Source organism: Ovis aries, chromosome 18, assembly GCF_016772045.2.
Source record: "Ovis aries strain OAR_USU_Benz2616 breed Rambouillet chromosome 18, ARS-UI_Ramb_v3.0, whole genome shotgun sequence".
Classification (NCBI taxonomy): Eukaryota; Metazoa; Chordata; class Mammalia; order Artiodactyla; family Bovidae; genus Ovis; species Ovis aries.
The window spans coordinates 29,405,200-29,424,856 of NC_056071.1; the positions used below are offsets into that span (position 1 = coordinate 29,405,200).

The 19,657-nt window shown below is 44.6% G+C and overlaps 2 protein-coding genes across 14 annotated transcripts in view; one reads left to right on the forward strand and one right to left on the reverse strand.

Moving 5' to 3' along the window:
• Window positions 1-642: 642 nt before the first annotated feature.
• On the forward strand, window positions 643-4,715 carry LOC132658148 (uncharacterized). The gene is made up of 3 exons (XM_060401960.1): window positions 643-738; window positions 776-1,347; window positions 1,491-4,715. The coding sequence occupies exons 1-3, from the start codon at window positions 643-645 to the stop codon at window positions 1,615-1,617; spliced, it is 795 nt and encodes a 264-aa protein (XP_060257943.1). The 3' UTR covers window positions 1,618-4,715.
• SCAPER (S-phase cyclin A associated protein in the ER) overlaps window positions 2,041-19,657 on the reverse strand; it is a 396,299-nt gene continuing 378,682 nt past the window's right edge. For 7 of the 13 annotated variants that reach the window (XM_060401720.1, XM_042235193.1, XM_042235194.1 and 4 more), the window contains 3 exons: window positions 7,623-7,814; window positions 4,777-4,828; window positions 2,041-2,467 (listed from right to left, as the gene is read on the reverse strand). In XM_060401720.1, the coding sequence (XP_060257703.1) occupies window positions 2,364-2,467; window positions 4,777-4,828; window positions 7,623-7,814 (348 nt within the window). In that variant the 3' untranslated portion in view covers window positions 2,041-2,363. Of the gene's footprint in view, window positions 4,829-7,622; window positions 7,815-19,657 lie in introns of all 13 variants that reach the window. The other 6 variants (XM_060401719.1, XM_060401714.1, XM_060401718.1 and 3 more) reach the window with 1 other exon arrangement.

Genomic DNA, 19,657 nt, shown 5'->3' on the forward strand with positions numbered 1-19,657 from the left:
AGCTCCGGGCCAGCGAGCTGCAGCCGAGAGCGGGAAGTTCGGTTGGGCAACGGCGTTGGGCATTCAAATGCCGCTGCTCTCGGGCCTCGGGCGGCCAATTCTGAGCTTTAAGGCCCGGGCGCAATGGTTACCTACGTTCCGGCTGGGCCCAGTCGCACCGTCAGCTTTAGAGGCTGGACCCAGCCGAGGCCTTTCGCTTCGGCCCAGCGGGCCCACCTGTGACCCCTGAGCCTCGGGGGACCGGGGATCGGGCCCCCGCCCCCAGGAGAACGCCAGTGGGTGGCACTCGTCCCTGTAGATTGGAGCAAGATGTGCCTGCGCTCACCTGCGCGCTGTTCTTTCCCCATCCCGGGAGAGTTTAGAAGTCGTAAAACCCAGGGGAGTTAGAGCTTCAATCATTCTGGCCCGGCGGAGCGCGCAATAATAAAGTAGGGAACTTGAGACCTCCAGAAACCGCGCGGGTCGGGGGTCACCCCCCGAGGAGCCCCCGGGCCCGATCCTCGCAGGCTCCCCAGCCGGGTGGGGCCGGGGTTTGTCTCAATCAAACCTCCTCCCCTCCCGGACAGGGGGGTGGGGGGCGAGGGGAGAGCGGGGCGGACCAAATGATACCATTCAATTAAATGTTTAATTGCGAATTCTGGTATGGTTTCTGGAAGGTTAATCACAGCTGTCTCAATTACTTACGGCTTTTTGGCAAATTTCCGACCAGATAAGCATATTTCTATTGTGAAGCGTCTTGTAGGAAATCTTATAAATATTTGATTATTCATTTCAGCTACAAGGATTCTGTATCCACGCCCCAAGATGCGGGGAAAAGCGGAATTTGGGAACGCCTCCCCTGGATGGGGCTCCCCAGGCGGCAACGGGTCGCTCAAGAAGCCGGCCGCCGGTACCTGGCTCCCAGGCCCTCTGGCCACAGAGGAGCCCCGGGCCGCCGGCCGGAGGGGAGGTGCGGGCGCCAGGGCCGAGCCCACTCGGCTTCCCGGTGTGCGGCGCTCGAGGTGCTTCTACGCGCGCCGCGGCGAGGGCCCCGGGCCCTGAGTCTGGCGCCCCGGTCCAAGTCACCGCCAAGCCCTGGGAGCGGGCTCCGCTGGAGCGGGAGGGGTTTTCCCCGCCCCGAGCCCCGAGCCCCGAGCCCCGAGCCCAGCCGGGCCCCGCAGCCCGAGCGCGCGGAAGACCCCGGGGGCCGGGCGGTAGGAGCACAGAACGCACAGGGATTGCGTTTGCTTTCTTTCTCTTTCGTTTGAAATTGGACCTCTTTATTTTCTATTTGCAAAGAAGTAAAAACAGCATACACATAACTCGACAGCCTTGGGAGGATCCAAAAATAAGTGTCCTGAACAAGAGGTAAGTTTGCTTTTAACAATCCGGTGTAACTTCTGTATTTTCCGTCCCCTCTGCCCCCAGTCTTGAATCTTATAGTATTAATACCAATCCCACCCCCCTCATCAGATCTGTTTTCTTGCTAATGTTTGATCCTTATCTGACAGAAATAATTCCCAGTGTCACTCAGTGAACGGCTTAGCACTGACCGTCGGCTTACGGTGGAGAAACGATGAGAACAAGATATGGAAAGGTCAACATTTCCTGGCAGACACTCCTCCCGTTCAGCTGTGAGCCATGCACTGGAGTGAAAATGTCTATTCAGGACCTTTGTGACCGTCTGTTTTATTTTTACTTCGGCTTCATTGCAGTTATTTGAGAAAATACTTCAGAGTGGTTCACTATGTTTGATCTTTTTAGGACCCCTAATTTTTATTTTGGAGAATTTCAATTCAGCAATCCTATTTCTATAGGAGACTCTCGGTATCGGCTGCTGGGAAAGTTTAGGCAGAGGAATACAATGCTCTGAGTTAATTTCAGATAGCTGCTAGAACATATTATGTAATTAGAGTGTAAAACTGTTACAAACATCTTCTACTCAAACCTAATAAGGGAAATTTAAAGCAGGTTAACTTTGAGTAAGTCTTTAAGATACTTCCGGAGTTGGAATTAGTTTTTCTTTCAAATCTGCATTGCCTTCACAAGAAAAGTCACCACTGCAAACAGAATAAGTTATTTTATTACAAGAACAAAACAGACTTGCTAACTTTTTGTCTAATTTCACCCATATTACAAATGCAAAGTATATATTATCATAGAATGTAAGTTACCAAACTCCAAACTATTGTGCATAAATGAAATAAACTCGCAGAATTAGAAAGAACATTAAAGTATCTACAGTCTTTATAAATAGTGTAAAGTATATACCATATCTACAGAGTATAAACATGTGAAAATGAACTTCTTAAGGAATAGTTACAATGTTTTGAACAATTTAAAATATAAATGAGTGTACTCAAATACACAACCAACCAAAACCTTTATTTTTTCTCTTTTTTTAAGAAAAACTGTCGAGCTTCTTCCCAGGCCTGCTGAGGAAATCTGTTAGCCAGTTCAAGATAGTCTTGGGAACCAAGGCATTTTCCTGAGAGGGGAAAAAAGAAGAGAACAGTAAACAAGTTAAAGTCTTCAACATTTAAGAAATGAAAATTACTTTGATATCTGAGTTCAAAATGGAGACATACATTTCAAATAAACCACGATGCAAATTTCAGTAAAGGTAACTCATCTATATCTGTAGTATGAAACATATAATATATATTTTAATTATAATCTATTTCATGCTTCTAAGCTACTCAGACATTAACCTCTAGGTAAAATATTATGAAAAACACCGTTTTTGGACTCTGGAGTAAGAAAATAGGGAAAATAAGAATGGTGAACAAAATGAGTTGCATATTCCATCTTTATGTTAGCCTGGAAAGGCTGTATCTGTACATAAACTTGATGGTTGTTTTCTGACAGTTACGTATTCCATCCTTAAGTTAGCGTGGAAAGGCTATATCTGTACATAAACTTGATGGTTGTTTTCTAAAATAGTCCATTTGATCTAAAACATGATTTTAGTTTAAACATAACTTTAAAAAATGCTCAAATCTGGCATTCAGTTGTCCAACAAAGCAGAGGGAACTATCAGGCACTTTACTGGCTACTGAAATAAACAGTTTCCTGGCCAGCAGTGAGGATTTGGAAACCCAGATTCTTCCTTAGCAATAAGAATGTGGTGTGTCAGGAGCCACTTCATATTAGAATTTAGAGGTTCACCTGGGCAATGAACTCAAAACATCTTGAAACATTTTATGGGGACATTCTAAGCAACAGGGGAACAGATGTCCAGGTGCAAACTAGCAACAGTGTGGCATCATCATTTTTTAAAATCAGGTATGCATATTATGAGCTGTCACCAGTATAGAGATGACTTTCCTAAGCAAAGTAGAGAACAGTTCCCCATTTACTGTTTTGAAGATTAATCCCATAGTAATTGGGGAAAGCATGAAAGTCAGAGAAGATGATCCTTTGGAAAAGAGAGGTTGAAACTAAGCAGATAGAGGCAGCCTTGGGACATGCCTGACAGATAGACAGCAAATGGTGACTCATCCTTATGTCAGGAGGAAGAGGAAGAAAAAGAATGTCTATACTTCTTACTGGCCAAGAAAAACAAACAAACAAACCCAAAAAACCGCTGTACAATTAAAAATAAATACAGTAGAAGAAGATTTCTCTAGGCATTTTCAAAATTTAAACCATTGTTTTTAAGATATAGAAACAAATTACGATTACAAATTATGATTTTTTTCCTAGCCTCCAACAACTTAAAAAAAAGGCTGTGACCGAGTCAGGGCAGAAGTGAACTTGCACACTAATTCTGACTTAGGCAAATGATGCCAACTATGATGGTGACTTGAATTTCTAAAAAGGGGCATAGCTTTCTGTTTACTTGTGAGTGTCTGAGCCAATAAAACATGACATTTTCTCATGATACTGTTACAGTTTTAGTTATATTCTCATTTACATACTTTTCAGCACCTGTCCATTGTAAAGAACTGTGAGACACACATACACCCCCTGCCTAGGGTGACCTCCTCCTCCCCCACAGTGAGGGCTACTGAGTGGGTGCCCCAGAGGATCTTGCTGGGACTAGACCTCTGGCCACTTTAAAGACTATCAAACTAATGGAAGAATTGGGGAAAATCTGGATGAAGGTCTCATTAATCAGAGATGCTGACATGACAGTCAGACAAAGAGCAACTTGCACTTCTCAATTACAGTGTGGGTAGCAGAATATTTAAAAAAGTAAAAACGCACTTGAAAATTCTACATCTCAGCTCTGATCACAGGACTCACCTCAGCAGAAATGCTACAGGGAAAAACACCTTTTTTGTAAATCTTTTGGCCCCTGAACTGTGCTCTTTCTTCATGTAAAACAATTTTACAATTTTTATTTTAAATAAAAAATTCAAGTGCTTGAATTTTACGGGAACATATGGGCTACTATCAATGACAATTGTATTCTGAACACTGGTAGGGAACTAAATGTATGTAATTTCAGCATTTATATGAGTAATGTAGGCCAATATTAATGATCTGATTGTCTCTTCTATTACAAGGTAGCTCTTTAGTAATTATTCACCATTTATTATAACTTGCATGAGGTGAGTATAAATTATATAAAGATGTTTTGTGCTTTTCTTTTTTCCATGGATTTCTCTGTATATTCTGATACACTCATGTTTGATGACAAAATCAATTTCTTTATTCTCTGAAATATACTTTGTATCTGAACTTCAAATATTTTAGGTGGTGAAATAAATTGATTTCTTGACAGTTGAAAAGGGTGGAGTGAGAAATGTCCAGCTAACAAACAAATGACATTTAATTTCAATAGAGACATACCTTTGGGCTGATAAGACTGGTTATCTGCCTGACCTGAAGTCTGTGCAAAATCCTGTGTGAAACGAGAAAAGTGTTTATATATCAATGCTACGAACAGAGAACTTTGCTGAGAGTGGCTTTAAAAATGCCTCTGAATTCTGAGATAACTATTTTTACCATGAATACTTTGGAGCCCAAATATAAAAGCTTAAGAAACTGATGTTATGTAATTCAGGTTCTCATATTTATATCAAATAATGATGACTCAAATCTAAGTATCGCCAACAGCCAGTCGTTGCCTGCTGTGGAAAGTATAACTTTGTTTTATATCTAACAAACTGAATTCTTTAGTCAAATACTGTCTTAACATACTGACAGACTTTTAACATTAAACAAAACCCACAAGTATAAAAGCCCTTATGTATTCCGCAGCTAAAGTTTTAAATTGAAGTATAATTGACGCACACTATCACATTAGTCTCAGGTGTGAGGCTCAGTGATTCCACAGTCATCTACATTTTAGAACGGTCACCATGATATGTCTAGTTATCAGCTGTCACCGTACAATGTTATTATTTGCTGACTGTATTCCCTGCGCTGTACGTTAAGTTCCTATGACATTGATTTTATAGCTGGAAGTCTGTACCTCTTAATTCCCTTCACATGTTTTGCCCACCTCCCCATCCCACTTTCCAAACCACCAGTGCTCTGTATTTGTGAGTTTGTTTCTGTTTTGCTATGTTTGTCTCATTTTTTGGATTTCATATATAAGTGAAATCACACGGCAATTGTCTTTCTCTGACTTCTTTCATGTAGTATAATATTCTTTAGGTCCATCCATTTTGTAGCTAAATCTTAAAGTCCAGCAATTTTACTCTTCAGTGGAACACGAAAAAGGTCATCTATAATATGTGAAATTTCAGGAACCTAGGACAAACTGCTAGCTCTTATTTTTAATATTTTCTAGTGACTACTAGTAATCTAACACAGGGGACCTTGAAGAATCATTATATAAACGAAAGTCCAATGTACTTTCATTCTCTTGAGCACAATAATTTATAGAAAAAAACCAAACTTGTTTTTAACATCCTATCCCAAATAAGCATTATAAGAAATTTCCACAGTTATTTATAAAATCTGTGGTAAAATATACGGTTAATGTGTTAAACTTATATTAAATTATATTTAATTGTGTATTAACTATAATGGAGAGGAGTCAAATTAGAAGTACTCTGAGATCAACACCAGATGAAATACTATATATGATCCTTACTTTAGATTCTGATACCATTTATATTTTTATAAATTGTTTTCCAAGCAGTTGAAAAACTGTAAGGGACTAAGATGGTACAGCTACAAAATTGTCTTTGCTCGATACTCACTGTCTTGGTTGAGGCCTCTTTGCACAGGCCGCAAAAAGCTGCATGTCATCTCTCTGGAGGTCCCTGTCCCCCTTTCCTTTCTTGCCTTACTTTTCTCCACAGCATTTAACACAATCTGACATGCTATTTATTTTGCTCACTTATTTGTTTTTTGTTTGACTCCCCCGACTCTAAATTTCAAGGCAGGAATTTGTATCTGTGTTGCTCGCTGCTGTATTTCCAGTGCCTGGAGCAGTGCTCAGCACACCAGAGGCACTAAAAATTTACCTGTGGAATGAAATAATTGAATTTTAAGATCATGGTCTTAAAATTCTCTATAATGTATTTCCTGTTTAATCCTAAGGCTGTAAGAATATATGAAGAATCCTATACATTGATATGATGGTTATATAAAACTTTGTTAACATTTTAATTATTAACTATAATTTTTTTTGAATATATATACCCTACCTATAAATCTGAATATTTTTGAAAATTTTTTTTGGAAACTGGAATCTAGACTCAAAAAGAAGCTGAAAACAAAACATTTCTAAGAATAACTGATCTAGTGTGTTTATTAGCTGATCACCTAATAGAGGATAGTTTAAGAAATGTAAAACCACTTCTAAGGTGAAGAAAGCTTGGGGGATCCTTTAGCCATCCTAACCAGGTGGGCACTGTTACGCCCTTTCAAAAGTGATACATGTATATTAGCCAGAATAAGGAACAATAACAATACAAAGTTCTGCTTTCTGTTTCATTATTATTATGAACAGAAAACACTGTCTATTAAGCATATGTACGTCATGGAACAATAACATATTGGCTTTAGGGTGCAACATTTGAAAAAAGAATGGAAGATTTTCAGCAAATAATGTCATTGTGTAATGACAGAAAAGAAATAACAGAATTAGCTATTAGCTAATGTTAAAGAATAACCAAATTGATTCTCTATTGTCAGTTGACTGGGTTAATTTAGATATGGAAATACTGCTTTGCTACAGTACTGATTCTGATTCGAGTCCTACAGAATTTCACCGGATCAGAAAAATGTAAGGCCATAATTAAAAGTTTTAGATTTGAGAAAAAGCAACAAGATGTTTTTTTTCTTATATACACACTAACTGTGTGTATATACGTATGAATATTTATTTAAAAATTTACAAATAAATTGCAGTTTTAATCTTGCTTCAGTAGTCATTATCTATTCCCTATAAATAGACAAAAAGCAAGATGAAGTAACAGTTAAAGCCTTAAAGAAGTCTTTTGAAAACATTTCCTTAGTATAGGCTTAACTGGAAAAATACCTTTTTCTTGAAATCCTTCAAACAGAAATTATATACAATACTCAAATCCCAGTTTTACTATCACGACAGTCAAGCACATAAATAGGTGAAATTTTGGGGTGGTGTGGATGGCAGGGGTAAACAGCTGGTTCACTTTTATTTTTCAGTCGCATTAGCTTTCACACAGAGTCAGAGAATTTGGCGTAAATATAGAAGGTACCTGAATAAATGTGGCCAGTAGAACACAGCTCATCTCTTGCTCCAGAATGATCTTGTTCTGAAGGTTGTTGTAACAAGCAGCGATAAGTGATGGGAACAGCACTTTGATCAGCCGTGGGTCACTGAAATACTGGAAGGGCAGCTGGCAAAGCTTCTGCAGTACTGTGGGGTGGCGGCCGGACTGCACGATGACCTGCAACAGAGGCAGAACCCCAGGTCAGCTGCCATAGAGCCCTGGCCTGGCCCATGTCCCGCTTCCTCAGCCAGCAGTACCAGTAAGAATCACAGAAAACGTGCTGAAGAAGTGTAAGGAGGGAAAAAAAAAATACTCCTAACTCCTTATCAGAGCTTAATTTAAGTGATATTTGAAAGGAGCAGAAAAGAAAGAAATCTCATTTCCTAACTGAAGGAAAAGCTGCCACAAGTTCTACATCCATTTAAAAATTCTTATAATCCACGAGGAACCATGGATTCATCATGGAGAGAGGATGCCCACGAAATGGATTCAGGATACGCACTACTTTAACAGTGCCTCACCCTTCACTCTTCCCCTTAAAGCAAAATAGCCATATTCCTTAAAACCTGCCAAGAGCTCACTCAGAAGAATGATACCCTCTCTTATACCCTCCCACTGCAGTCTTCCCCTACCCTAGCTCATGGAATATATTGAACACAGATCAATTTACTCCATACGCAGAGAAGCCCCTGGAAAGAAAAAGGGGGTTTGTTAGGGGAATGGGAACAGTTTCAGCCAAAAAAAAAAAAAGCTCCAAAAGTTCCTTCCTCCAATCCATACTGCTTATCTGTGTTTCCATCAGTGCCATTGAGTCTAAAAGGAGAATTGTTTAGATAAACGAGACTGTTGTCCTGAAGCAGTCTAGGTTTACAACTGTGTACATTTTAAGAAATGGGGCAAGGCAATTAATGGGCTTGCAGGGAAGCCCTCCGAACTTACTCCCTAGGCCTATATGATAAACTAAGAAATGTCAAAATCAGATCTGTTTCAAGTAACCTTGATTAGACTGTTCTAATATAAAAGAGCTGGGTGACCCGAAGCCCCATTTCTTGGTATAGGAGGAAGCTCACGGAAGGTTAGGAACACTGTAAAATCTAAGGTCAAGACTGTAAATTGTACTTGGAAAAACACAATTTTACAGGTACACACCCAGACAGGACTGCATTCAAATTAAAACCAGAAGGACAGAATGAAACAGCAGAGGCAGGAGAAACATAAATTACAGGGATTTACAAGTTTTCAAAGTACTTTTAACAATACTTTAAGAACATACTCTCAGATGATAATGCAGTTTGGTTTAAGAACAAAATCAACAAAGTAATAGTTCACATATTTTAGTTCAATAGCTGAAATGACATCAAAAACCTTTAGAGAATGTTGATAGGGACTTGTTAATACCTTCAAATCCAGCAGGAATTTTAAAGACTTGCAGTGTGACAATTCAGCACATGGCTATGGGCTGCCATCCCTGACACTGGCTGAGAAAAATGTGCCCCTATCATCCACTTTATTGATAAAGCATTTACTTAAATCTTTATTTTAATTATTAGCTACAAATTTTGTCGCACAGCCAAATGATCATCACTTTAGAATTTATAATGATACCATTATTAGAAGCCTCTTTTCCCCTCTTTGGACAAAAATTAAGAACAAGTTTTTTCTTTGGAACTTCACTGTTAAAATGCTATTACTGGAAGCCTCACTAATTGAAAAGATATTAAACTGGACAGTCTGGCTGGCACAGGCACAATGCTAAACTCAAAGATGGCGACTCCTGGTTCCTGGTAAATCAGCACAGAACATGCGCGCTTAACCGTAGCTTATTCCACCTGGACTCCTGACCCTCGCTGGGGACCAGGGGCGTCAGTCCCCTCTGGGAACAGAGCTGGCTATGAGTTGCCTGTTGAAAAAGTGAGTGTACAGAGGTCACCAGCGGGGTAGTGAGATGACCTGTCAGAGGCCACTATCTTTAAGTTCCTGACTGCAGAAGACACGAATGGAGGTCGGCAGTTTGGGTGCCTGGGGGTAAGGAGCTCTACCTACAGGACCACCCATGACAGGACTTGGCCAGATTACAGGCAAGGGGTCCTCGAGGGGTGCTGCGAGCATCCCCCTGGCTTGGCAGTGAGCCAGAGGAGGACATCTAGTTAGCACTGTCCCTCAAACCACATTTCAGACATTGCGGGGAGACAGCTCTAGGAGAGCCTGGGAGGGGCCAACCCGTAGCACCGAGGCCCAGGAAGTGAGACCACTCCTGGATAACGCAGGCAGGCTCGGGGCGCAGAGGAGTGGCATGATGTCAGGAGCACAGATGAACAGTCAGCTGAATCAGGTTAGGTACTTCCTGTAGGGGCAGGGAAGCAAGGCTGGGGATGCAAACAGCCTGACCTCAATGCTCAGGGCCTTGGGGACAAGGAGAGAGTTGCCTGAGAGGCTTTTGACAGGTTAGGGGATGAAGGCAGGACTTAGTTTTATTTCATCTAGTCACTCAGTCCCAGGCTTTACGGGGGAGTCAAATGTCACTTGGGACTGCTTAAGTTGTCCAAAATCAGTAGAAAGTCAATAGGGAGCCATCACAGGACATGAACGTCTTGCTGAATGAAACATACGTAAGAGAAATCTCCTACCATATGATGTAAGTATGTCTCTCTATATGCCTTCCTCGTGGAGTTGCAACTAAATTAGTAACTCATCTGTCACCTGTGTCCAGACAAAGGCCTAAGGTGGCACCACCCTGAGCCTGGCCAGGCCACCTGCCCCTTCCTTCAGGGCACACAGGTCAACACAAACATTAAAGGGTATTTTCACAGAGCCTCGTTCCTGAGCACTGAACCAAGGAATGATGTGACCTGCCTGTAGATTTCTTTAGTGGCCACAGTCATCAGACAACAGCTGGGGAGCTGGTGTGGCCCCAGTAGTAATGAGAAACCTCCTCTCAACCGTTTTGTACATTTTCATGATACAAACTAGGACTCCAAGGAAACCAAGAGAATTTCCAGCAACTTCAGATTGGAAAGGACTTCCCTGGTGGCTCAGACAGTAAAGCATCTGCCTACAATGTGGGAGACCCGGGTTCAATCCCTGGGTCGGGAAGATCTCCTGGTGAAGGAAATGGCACCCCACTCCAGTATTCTTGCCTGGAAAATCCCATGGACGGGGGAGCCTGGTAGACTACAGTCCATGGGGTTGCAAAGAGTCGGACACGACTGAGCGACTTCACTTTCACTTTCAGATCAAAAGCGACTGAAACTGAACTTGCCGCTTGCTCTTGGGTGCGATTCTGGAGATCTGAGTTCTGGCCTTTACTCTAGTCACCAACTAGTTGTGTGACCTAGGCAAACTGTTCAGTTGTTTGGGGTTTTAATTTTTTTTTAAGTATACTTTTCAACGAAGCAGAACACATATCCCCTTTAAATTAAAAGCCTGATTTTTCACAAAGTTAACATAACATGTTAGTGTTAGTTGCTCAGTCGTGTCTGACTCTTTGTGACCCCATGGACTATAGTTTGCCAGACTCCTCTGCCCATGAAATTTTCTAGGCAAGAATACTAGAGGCTGTTCTCCAGGGGATCTTCCCGACCCAGGGATTGAACCCATGTCTCCTGAATTGCAGGCAGATTCTTTACTGTCTGAGCCACTAACACTCAAATAAAGAAAATGAACATGACCAAGAGTTCTGGGTCTTTAATATACTTTCTCACTGAGAATTAGATTCCCGCATTTTGAATTTAAGACAAGTCACACTGAAACTACTTGACTGTATCAGAACATGAGAGAGTACTGCAAGGCTTTCTTGGGCCTGTTCTTGGTCATCCTCTGGAGAGAATTCTCCTTTGGGCTTCTAAGCAAAGGCCAGCAGTAGTAGTTCCACGGTCACTGAAGAAAGGCACCTTTTACCTGTGTGCCCTGGCACTCACCACCTTTTTTCTTCACTGGCAAGGGTTTGGGAGAAGGAATAGGGAGAGGGTAAGAGAGGAAGTGGGCGAGAGACCCTCACTTCCTTTTCTTTTTGGAACTATCAACAATTCTGGGAAGGGGCTTTAGAAAAAGGAAAGTTGCATGCTGCCAAAGTGCGCTATATCCTTGGAAAGAGGGCTAGGAGGATCTGAATACCAGCACTAAAAAGGCATCTGGGAAAAAAATAAAAATAAAAGAATCTGGAGTAGACAAGTGGGACATGTTGATTCTTTCATCTGCTGATCCCTGGACACCCACTAAGCTTTCTGGTTCCAATCTTTGTACTTCCTACCAAGTGAAGTATAACTGGATGCCCCAATTGAGGAAGCCAAAAAAGAGCTCTAAATTCAGTAGCCATTTACTGAATGCCTCCTGTGCCAAATGCTGAAGGGGACATGCAGAGGAGTCAAGCCTCACCTCTCAGGGAGATAAGGTATGTCCACAAAGGACAATAATACAAAGGAGCCTGGGTCACCAGAGAGGGAAGGATCAGGTCCTGGGGGATCCCATGGGAGGGAGAGATTACTCCTCACTAAGGTGAGGAAGGCTGCACTGAGCAGCTGGGTTGGACCTTCGGGGTTAGATCAGATCTGAGCACCTAGAATTGTAGGTGGAGGAACTTCACGTGGAGAGAAGAAACCACCTCGATTCAGGGCAGCCTGTCTTCGTCTTCTCAGGCTGCCATCACAGACTGCCCTAGACTAGGTGGCTTAAATGACAGAAATTTATCTCCGCACGGTTCAGAAGCCTGGCGGTCTGAGGTCAGAGTGCTTCATGGCTAGGCTCTGGTGGGGCGCTCTTCCTGGTTTGCGTGCTGACACCTCACTGTGTCCTCGTGTGGCCTGTCCTTAGTGAGTGTGCATGAGGCCACCAATCCTATCACATTAGGACCCACCCTCGTGACCTCATTTGACCTTCATTAACTCTTAAAAGTCCTATCTCCAAGGACAGTCACACTGGGGGTTAGGGCTCAACATATGAATTTTGGGGGAATACAATTCAATCCACAGCTCAGGTCCGATTCCTCATCACCCCTGGCCAGTATGAAGTTTCATTAGCAGGCTTTCCTCACTAACCAGGTGTATTTTACAATGCCTGGGCCAGTTGTCTCTCAGGCCACAAGCATGAATCTGCAGGCTCAAGGGAGCTTGGTGTTAAGTAGCCCTGGCTCTGGTCAGTTAACTGGCTTGAGCCACAGTGTTCTTTCAAAGAAATGGAGGCAGATGGCAGCTTTCAGCGTTTACATGAATGAGGATCAAACAAAACAAAACAGTGTCTGTGATCACAATGTAAAAGGCAATGTCAGTAGGAGCCTTCGGTTAGCTCACCAGTTCTGCTGCTCTGAGTCTCCTCCTGCCGGATCTGGCTTCCCTACACTCGCAGAATCAGAAGTCCCCTCCCAGTGTGTGAGGCCTAACGAGTGCTTTCTGTCATCCCGCCCCCGCCTCTCCTAAGGGGTGCTCATCAGAACAGGGCGCCTGGCAGCAGCGGGCCCTGCTCTGGCTAGGGCTCATCAGCAAGCTTCATGCCATCTGGGAAGCCATGCCGCGGCCTCTCCCTGGCCCTGCCTCCACAGGAGAGAGCTGTGCAAACAGGCGGGGGCTGCCAGCCAGGATCTTGCGGTGGCGGGGTAGGAAGTGCATTCTGACAGCTCTGAAAAGAAAATCCTAGCATAAGCGTGATCCAAGAAACACAGGTAAGTGGTACAGAGAAACAGTCTTAAGCTTAGTCTGTGTGTGTGTGTTGGGGCTGTTGTGCCAGATCTGCCAATCTGAAAACAGAGCAAGAAAGGCCAGAGCTAGTAAGGCTGGTGTTGCGGGCTCCTGATTCAGACCCAGGAGGAGCTTCCCTCCAAGCACTTAAGGAAATTCTTCAGCCCAGGAAGCCTTCCCAGGTAGCACGGCCTAGAGATTGCTTCTGCTTTTCAACCCAAAGACAAGGCAGCAGCTCTTATACTGTAAATTGTGTGAGCAGCTTAATTCCTAGTTCCAGAAGGGCAGGAACTGTTTCCTTTACTTTTCTGCCCTCCCCTGCTCTGCTACAGGGCTGGGCACCTCAGAGTTACTGGGATGAGTGACCCGAAGTGACGCAGGGTCCCCAGTTCACACTTTCCCCTGCACCTCGCCGTGGGGGAGGATCACGCCGAGATCTCCTCTCATGGGTACACATGCCATTTTCTGAAGCAGGTCTCCATTTCACATCTTCCTAGGTCTGCTCAGCTAGCCCCTTGTCATGGATTAAAGGTTTGTGTGCCCCCCTCAATTCTTATGTTGGAATCCTAATCCTCATGTGATGGCATCAGGAGGTGGGGCCTTCAGGAGGTGATTAGATCATGAGGGTGGAGCCCTCATGAATGAGATTAATATCTTCATAAAAGAGACCCCAGAGAGCCCTCTAGTCCTCTTTCTGCCTTGTGAGGATATGATGAGAAGCTGGTAGTCTGTGACTTGGAAGAGGGCCCTCACCAGAACCCTAACCTTGGACTTCCAGCCTCCAGAACAATGAGAAACAAATTCCTATTGTTTCACAAGCTACCCAGTCTATGGAACTTTGTTACTGCAGCCTGAACTAAGACATCCCTAAAGAATGAATTCTGTGATCATTCGTCTACTCCCCTAGAAGGAAACTGGGCTTGAGACTCTCAGCATCCCAGGCAGGGGTCCCTGGCCCGGTTATAAGGAGAGGTCTGGGAAAAAACCCTCCTCCTTTGTGGGTAGTGGGGTGACACTGGTCTCTTACTTGATGTGAAGGAATCCAAAATCTTCTAGGGCATCACATTGCCAGTTGTTGCTTGCTGTTCAGTCACTGAGTCATGTCCGATTCTTTGCGACCCCACGGACTGCAGCACAACAGAACCTCAGCAACATCCAATGCAGCAGAAAGCCTGTCACTGGCGGAGACCTGGGGCCTTGGGGACGAGGAGAGAGTACTGGCGGAGACGGTACTCAGTAGTCTATGAAGCCCCTCTATCTACATCATCTGAGTCTCTCAACACCTTTGAGGAGGGCAGACACGGATGGCTATACTCTTTTATAAGAAGAGCTCTGAAACTCAGAAAGTTTGGGAGACTTGTTATAGGTCCATTTGCCAGTCATTTATGGAGCTGGACCTGGAAAACTCTTCTGACTCTGAGAGCTGGCTTCTCTCTTGCCTCTCAGGCGCATCCAGGGCTATCACACCCAGGGGGCTGCCCCTTCCTAGGCAGAGGGGCTCTCTGTCGCCAAGCCCTGAGCTCGTTCCAATGACTGGCTGCCAGCCAGCTTCTCGCACAACTTTGCCAGCCCAGATGAAGAGGGGGATGACATACTGCCATTCTAAACAGACTAAACCAACTGACATACACAGATTAAACCAACACAAAAGGCCTTTCTTCAAAAACCTATATTCTGCTGGGCTAGATATCAAATAACCAGTTCTTGGCTAAGTGCTAGGCTGTGCCAAGGGTTTGTCTCAAACTATCAGACACAAGAACTTGAAAGAGAGGAACGGTTGGTGATGGGGCTAGATTCTCAGGAGTGAACTGTTGGAACAAGCAACTTCTAAATGAGGACCCTCTTGTGATGGTGACGTAATTAGCTGCCTTCTGGATTTTGCGTGCCTGCAGACCCAGCCTTGTTTTTGAAACAACCACTATCACCTATGATATATTTATAATGCTAATCCTTGGTATGACCTGCAGTTTTTCCCAACAGTTAAATTTCAGGAACAAAAAAAAGGAAAGTGGAGGTAAGCTGCCGAGTAGGTATGCATCTGGTCTAGAAATGCAGTTGGCCTGGGCAGTCTGCGTTTTTCACATCTGTGAAATGACAGCTGCGGTAGTCACTTCACATCTGTGAAATGACAAGTGCCGTAGTCACTTCAAAGATCCCAAGGAGAGTGGCTAGGAAGGCCTCTGGGGACTCTATCATGATATGTAAATGGAAAACGGCCTGATTCTCCTCACCCAGAAGGCCCCCTTCCTCCAACTGTGACCACCTGGAATGCAGCCAAGAACCAGGAAGTGAGCAAGCAGGCTGCTGATCAGACAAAGCAGCTCATTCATGAAAACTACTGAGCATCTACCCTGGCAGAGTGCTATGCAAGGCTTGGGGGGCGAGGCAGGGAATGAGCCAGAGACATCCCTGCCCTCACAGAGTGCCCAGTCTGTCCAGAAAACCCACGTCAATTCTTTATAGCTAAGTTCTGCAAGCTCCAGCTCAGCCTACCAATTCACATTTCAGAAGCAAGTCTAACAAAAGCAGACTGGAACCAGCAAATTAGGAGACTGCTGGAGACAGAAAGAAGCACCAGCTGACACTAATAAGCGAGGGGGTGGGAATTAAAATTATTTCAAAAAGAAATAAGAATTGAGAAAGTTGCATGGAATCATTTAGCATAAGTGGTTGGTCTTGAGTGCCATTACTGTACTGTAGTAGTAACACAGATTATAACCGTGACCTTCTCTCAGTACTCTATACTTAAAAAATATTTGCTTCACATACATGATAATGCTCACGTACTTGATACTATAGTAGGTGTTCATTTCTTAAGGCATCAAAAATATATATGAAGCATGATTTAAGCTTAAGAAATAGACTAAAATTTTAAAAAAGAACACAAGTAGTTAATGTTAAATAAATACTGTGTTTTAAAGGTAAGTTTGCTGCTAAGTCTGCTGCTAAGTTGCTTCAGTTGTGTCCGACTCTATGCGACCCCACAGACAACAGCCCACTAGGCTCCGCCGTCCCTGGGATTCTCCAGGCAAGAACACTGGAGTGGGTTGCCATTTCCTTCTCCAATGCATGAAAATGAGAAGTGAAAGTGAGGTCGCTCAGTCGTGTCTGACTCTTCGCGACCCCATGGACTGTAGCCTACCAGGCTTTTCCGTCCATGAGATTTTCCAGGCAAGAGTACTGGAGTGGGATGCCATCACCCTCTCCAAAGGTAAGTTTAGTCCTCTGCAAAATTCACTTATATGGCAACAGCTCTCTTCCTGACCATACCAAAACCATAACACTAAATAATAGAAATAAACTAGTAGAAAGGTTCTGTGGGACAGTTTCTTGGCCCCTTTCGAAATCCATCCATCCAACCATCCTTCCAAGCATCTTAGACACAACCATGGTGTCCTATAGCAAAATCTCCATCTCTCTAGAATTTACCTACATTCAAGGAAACAAAATAGAAAGTGGTCACTTTCTGGCTTATCTACTTATACTCTGTGAATCTTGCTAATTTTGCTATGATCTAAGAGTGATCTTAAATTTCTCCCTTATTTAGGAGAAGGCTTTGCATTTTATTTTTATGTTCTTTTTTTCCCCCTCAGAATGCCCTCTCTGGAAAGCTGCTAACTGCTCGGGTCACTGGACGCTCAGTCCCACGTCTGCCATAGACCAGAAAACAGAAATACACATGTGGCCTGTCTGGCTCCAGAAGCATGAGCAGTTGTTGAGGCAAAGACAGGCTGATGTGAGTCTCCAGTTTTCAGTACTATGGGAACAGAAGTCACGTCCCTTCTATTTGCTGCTGTGTCCCTAGTGTGTGGCATAGTGCCTAGCACCCTGCCTGACAAATCACAGGTGCTCTATAACCAGCTGGGGAATGAAAGAACAAGGACTGAGCTTTGGTGTCGAAACCTGACTCCAGGGGCCGGGCTGTCTATACCCACCACCACACCAGAGCCCTGGGCCTATGCTTCCCAGGGCTTTCAAGGTCCTCAGGGTCGCTGTCTTTGGACTTACAAGAACAGCTGACTGAGTACCTCAGGCAGCACCCCATCGACTCCAACAGCCTCTTGGCACAACAGTCTGGAGAGCAGGCGCAGGTAGGGCATGGGTAGGGACAGCAAGAGCTGGTCTGTCAAGCCAAAGGCCAAACCACCTCCATCAGGCAGGCTGGTAGGGTGAATGGAGTATGAGATCAGACAGAAATGGACACAAGTAGTTAAATCTCACCAAGGAGAATTCTTTACGCCTAGGAATTTTTGTTTTGCTTTTTCCCTTTTCTTGTCAGAGACAAGATGTCCTCAACAAAGGGGCAGAAAATAGGTGTCTAGACATCTAAATTCATTATAAGAGACAGCCGAGAGGGCCTGTAAATCATTGGAACAAAGAATATTTTTCTAGCAGAGCAGAAACAAAGTAGCTGTTGCATTCCTCCCTGTGAACCTGGTCCTGCTACAATGCTGGAGCGCAGGGGGCAGCAGTCCTCGTGGCCCGGCCGGGGCAGAGGCCAAGCCTCTTTGTCCACAGTGCTCTTTGACAAGTCCCATCACACCTGACGCCCAAGCCCAGGAGAGGAAAGATATGATAGGAGGGGCCTTGAGGCCAGTGACCTCTATGAATCATACAAAGGAAAAGGTATGTCCCAAACACCCCCACCCACACACCTTGTTACTCTGATCCGATGCCTTATGGGTAGAGTAGGCTGGGCACTGAAATGGCTTTATTTAAATATCACATGAGAAAAATTTGAAGAGTCTGTCCACATACATAATCAAACCGAATTCGGGTCAGAGAAACACAAAGATTCCCTTGGCTAGCACTGCAAACACATTCCTCTCTTTCCAAACTTGCTTCTGCTGTAAGATAGATTTCAAGGCTGAGATTAAGTGCAGAGATCTTGGCAGACTGTGTGGGAGGCAGGCCCTTGGAGCACTAGCCTTCTTCCTGGTGGTCCCAGGGATTCATTGGTGTCTAGCGCCAGCCGAAGGTCGAGGAGGAAGGAGAGAGAGGGAAGAAGGGAAGGAGGCAGGGAAGCTGTCAGGGGCAGAAGGAGAGGTTAAAGCCAGTATCTAGGGGCTGGGCCTCACAGAGGCTTTGGAAACCAGGTTATCCTACAGAAACGAGGGCTTTCCTCGCGCAGCGAGGGGGAGTGGCTGTCCTGCAGTGTCCCTCCAAGGAACCTGGGTGACAAGGCCCCTGACGTGTGTCCGCTGCTTCGTATAGGTAACAGGCGGCTTGCTGAGTACTGCTGGCAGACGGGTGCAAAGCAGGCTTCTAGGCAGGTGCCCCCCCTCAGACACCACCCTGCTCCTATGGGGATGAACAAGAACCAGCTACAGAACCAGGGACACCAGCTCCCATCCTGGGGTTCCATGGCAGAAGTCCTGAGGCCTGTCTCCCCACTCTCTACATCCTGAGTGGACTTTCAGACACAGCTTGAACATCTCCTCCCCCTGCTAGAAACATTAGGGGCGCCTCATCATCTCTGAGAGAATAAACCCCTAAGACCTACCAACTGCACATAGGTCTCTTCATGACCTTGGCCCGGCCAGCTTCTTCACTCTTAACTCATATACTCTCCACTACCACCTAAGCTACAGACAGAAGGAACAGCTTGTCGTTCCCTAAACCTGCCAGGCCATTTTACATCTCAGTAAGATCCCCTGGAGAAGGGAATGGCTACCCACTCCAGTATTCTTGCCTGGAGAATCCCACGGAGAGAAGAGTCTGGCGGGCTATAGTCTGTGGGGTCACAAAGGGTTGGGCATGACTGAGTGACTAAGCGCACGCACACACCTTTGCTCATGGTCTTTCCTAGGCCCAGAAGGTCTTTCCTACCTTGCTACCTGCTAAGAATCTATTCCACCTCCAGATAGCAGCTCCAACACCACCTCCACTGTGAAATCTCTCTAAACGAAGCTCAAGCACCCATCCAGGTTTGCTTATTGATAGTCTCTCCCTTTCCTCCCAGAGTGTCAGCAGCCTGAGAGCAGGGGCTTAGGCTATTTTGTTTCTCTCGGGCTCCTGGGTGGCTAGAACAGCGGCTGGACCATCGCAGGTGTTTGTGAAATGTCTGCGGAAGAAAGGGATGAGTCTCAGCATCGACAGCACGGCTCCTAGGCTCCGGGCTCCACAAGGGCAAGCTTGGGGCTCTGTTCATTTCTGCATCCTCCAGCACGTGGTCTGAGATGGAGCGGACATTCAGTAAAAGCTGATCACTGAGAGAAGGAGTGAATGATGACCGCTCATGTGGACACAAAGCTCACGATACTGGCGTTTCCCCAAGAGTAAGTCACCTCCAGCCTCTGCTCCACGTTAGAGCTTCTTTTTCCTTCTTTCATGTTGTCTGTTTTGTGAGAA

Bases quoted from the DNA above. Each gene is read 5' to 3' on its own strand.
- LOC132658148 (XM_060401960.1), top strand. From the start codon at position 643: ATGGTTTCTGGAAGGTTAATCACAGCTGTCTCAATTACTTACGGCTTT. The intron at 739-775 runs GTAGGAAATCTT...TATTCATTTCAG, and splicing joins TTTCTATTGTGAAGCGTCTT to CTACAAGGATTCTGTATCCA. The intron at 1,348-1,490 runs GTAAGTTTGCTT...CTTATCTGACAG, and splicing joins ATAAGTGTCCTGAACAAGAG to AAATAATTCCCAGTGTCACT.